Consider the following 2,155-nt stretch of genomic DNA (forward strand, 5'->3'; position numbering starts at 1 on the left):
TCAGGGCCTCTCGCCCAGGTCAAGGCCTCCCGGTCCCCAGTCCCGGGCACCTGGCCAGAGCGGGCCCCAGAGTCCAAGCCCAAATAGCTGCAGGCATCCAGAGGCGGGCTCACGTGGGTGGCCAGGAGGCGCTCAGCAATTTCCACAGAGAAGAAGACAACCCCGGACACCTGCAGGGAACCCCACAAGGGTCAGGGAGGAGACCCTGGGGCCAGGCGTGTGCCTGAGCTGGGGAGGGCGGGGGCAGACGGGCCCCCCAGGCCACACTGGACAGGGTCTTCATCTTCTGGGCTACTGTAACGCCGGGACTCCAGGCTGACTGGAGGCAGCTCCCCACCAAGGGCCCCTCAACAGGCACCTTCTGGGGACCCCTCAATTTTCAGGGCTCCTCCATCTTCCCTACGGCCTAGTCCCAGACTCTTACGCACCTCTTACATCTCTGTCCTTCCTTCTAGAAAGATCCCTCGAGCCTGCTTCTGGCCCTTCTCATTCAGGACAAGACTCTGAATGCCAAGGCTAACCCTGTCCTTAGGTTTTGGCGCCACCTGCTCCCCTGAATACCCGTTCCAGATCTGCCTCAGATTCTGGTTCTAGCCTTCCTGGAAGGAGGAGGGTTCTGCCCTGGGCAGGAAGGCAACCCCTCCCTCTCCCATCCCATAAAGTCTCCAAGCCCCCCACCCTGGGGGCTGGCAGCCGTACCAGCGGCACACGCCCATCGGGCCTGGCGCATCGTTGTATCTCTGCCTCAGTGCCCTGGTAGTAAATGTCCAGAACGAAGCCCTAGGTGGGAGGAGGAGACAGAGTTAGGAAAGGAGGCAAAGAGACCGAGAGGGAGGGTGTTCTCCAGGTGCAAACCTCTGATGCAGTCTGAGAGAGCCGGGACACTCCCCAGACACCAGTGCCCAAGACCTCCCCCAGCCCCACGGCAGACCGTCTCCACGACTTTGAATGTCTCCACAGCCCCAAGTGCAGGCACGGAGCCCGGCACAGGATTGGGGGCAACTCGTGTTTGGCAAAAGACTAAGTGAGCACAGGAGCTGCTGCCATGGGGAAAACCTCAAACCCAGGCCAGCCAGGAGTCAGGACCAGGCTGCACAGACCACGGGCCCGGGGTCCTACCTCAGAGTCGGTCAGGTAGACACCATGGCTCCGGGCGTAGGCCATGCTCCCCGGAAGGGCGATCCCTCTGGCTCCCCGGAAGCCGTCCCAGCTGATGCCTGTGGGTGGGGGAGTCAGGAGGCTCTCCAGGGACCCCAACCCAAGGCAAGGGCAGTGGCGGCGGGGGGGCCCTGCCAGGAGGCATGCACTCAGGGCAGGCCTGTGCAGGCACCTCTAGAGAAAGGACGTTTCCATGGTTTCCAACATGGGCATTCCTCTGGGAGAATGACAGCACCTTACCCCCCCAAGCTTGTCCCCGGAGCCCTTGGGGGCCAAAGGGACAGACTGGGTGTCTCCATCCCACAGACAGGAGAGGGAGGCGCAGCGGGGGAGGCCTGCCTCCTGCTCTAGGCTCCATCCCGAAAACCTCAGAGCATCCCTTCCGCAGGGGCAGCGGCAGGGGCAGCGGGCCAGGCCGAGATGGCGGGTGGGGGAGGAGAGGCAGAGAGGGCGCAGCGGCGCCTAGAGAAGGCAGCCGCAAACCTCCGCAAGCTCACCTGGGTCCGGAGGCACCGACAGCAGCATGTCCGTGCTGCAGACCCACACGCCCGGCGGGGATCCCGGGCCCAGCTGGGGAGAGAGAGAGCTGGCTGGGCCCAGTCCTGCCACGGGCACGGCCTCGCCTGTTCCGGGGGACTAGGCTGCTGAGGGGACGGGGTCCCCTGACCTGCGGTGCCCATGCCCACCCTCCCACCTACTTTTGGGGCCACGCCTCCCCCAGGGCGGCATACCACTCTCCTGAAGCGCCCCCTAAAAGCTGGCACCCAAAGCCATTGTTGGTAACTAAACGTGGGCTCCCAAAGCCATTGTTCTGGCGTCCCCTGTCTCAGCCAGCAAAGACCATGGCTGGGGCACAGTGGGGAACAGGACAAGGGCCCGGCCTCACCCGATGGCTCATGATGTCCAGCAGGCAGTCCAGGTTGCAGACCACGGCCTCCACGGGGGCCTGGGGGTTCTCCACAGGGAGGCAGGTGAAGGCCCGGCCACAGTCATCGAA

General features: G+C 64.3%; 1 protein-coding gene across 1 annotated transcript in view; it reads right to left on the reverse strand.

The window, feature by feature from the left end:
• Positions 1 to 2,155, reverse strand: part of FUK (fucokinase) — a 17,101-nt gene that overhangs the window by 9,028 nt on the left and 5,918 nt on the right. Inside the window, exons 6-10 of the mRNA XM_010850850.1 lie at positions 2,045 to 2,155; positions 1,656 to 1,728; positions 1,120 to 1,217; positions 700 to 780; positions 51 to 170 (exon numbers count right to left, since the gene is read on the reverse strand). Coding sequence (XP_010849152.1) covers positions 51 to 170; positions 700 to 780; positions 1,120 to 1,217; positions 1,656 to 1,728; positions 2,045 to 2,155 — 483 coding nt within the window. The remainder of the gene's footprint in view (positions 1 to 50; positions 171 to 699; positions 781 to 1,119; positions 1,218 to 1,655; positions 1,729 to 2,044) is intronic.

This window comes from Bison bison, unplaced genomic scaffold, assembly GCF_000754665.1.
Source record: "Bison bison bison isolate TAMUID 2011002044 unplaced genomic scaffold, Bison_UMD1.0 scf7180017864295, whole genome shotgun sequence".
NCBI classification, from domain to species: domain Eukaryota; kingdom Metazoa; phylum Chordata; class Mammalia; order Artiodactyla; family Bovidae; genus Bison; species Bison bison.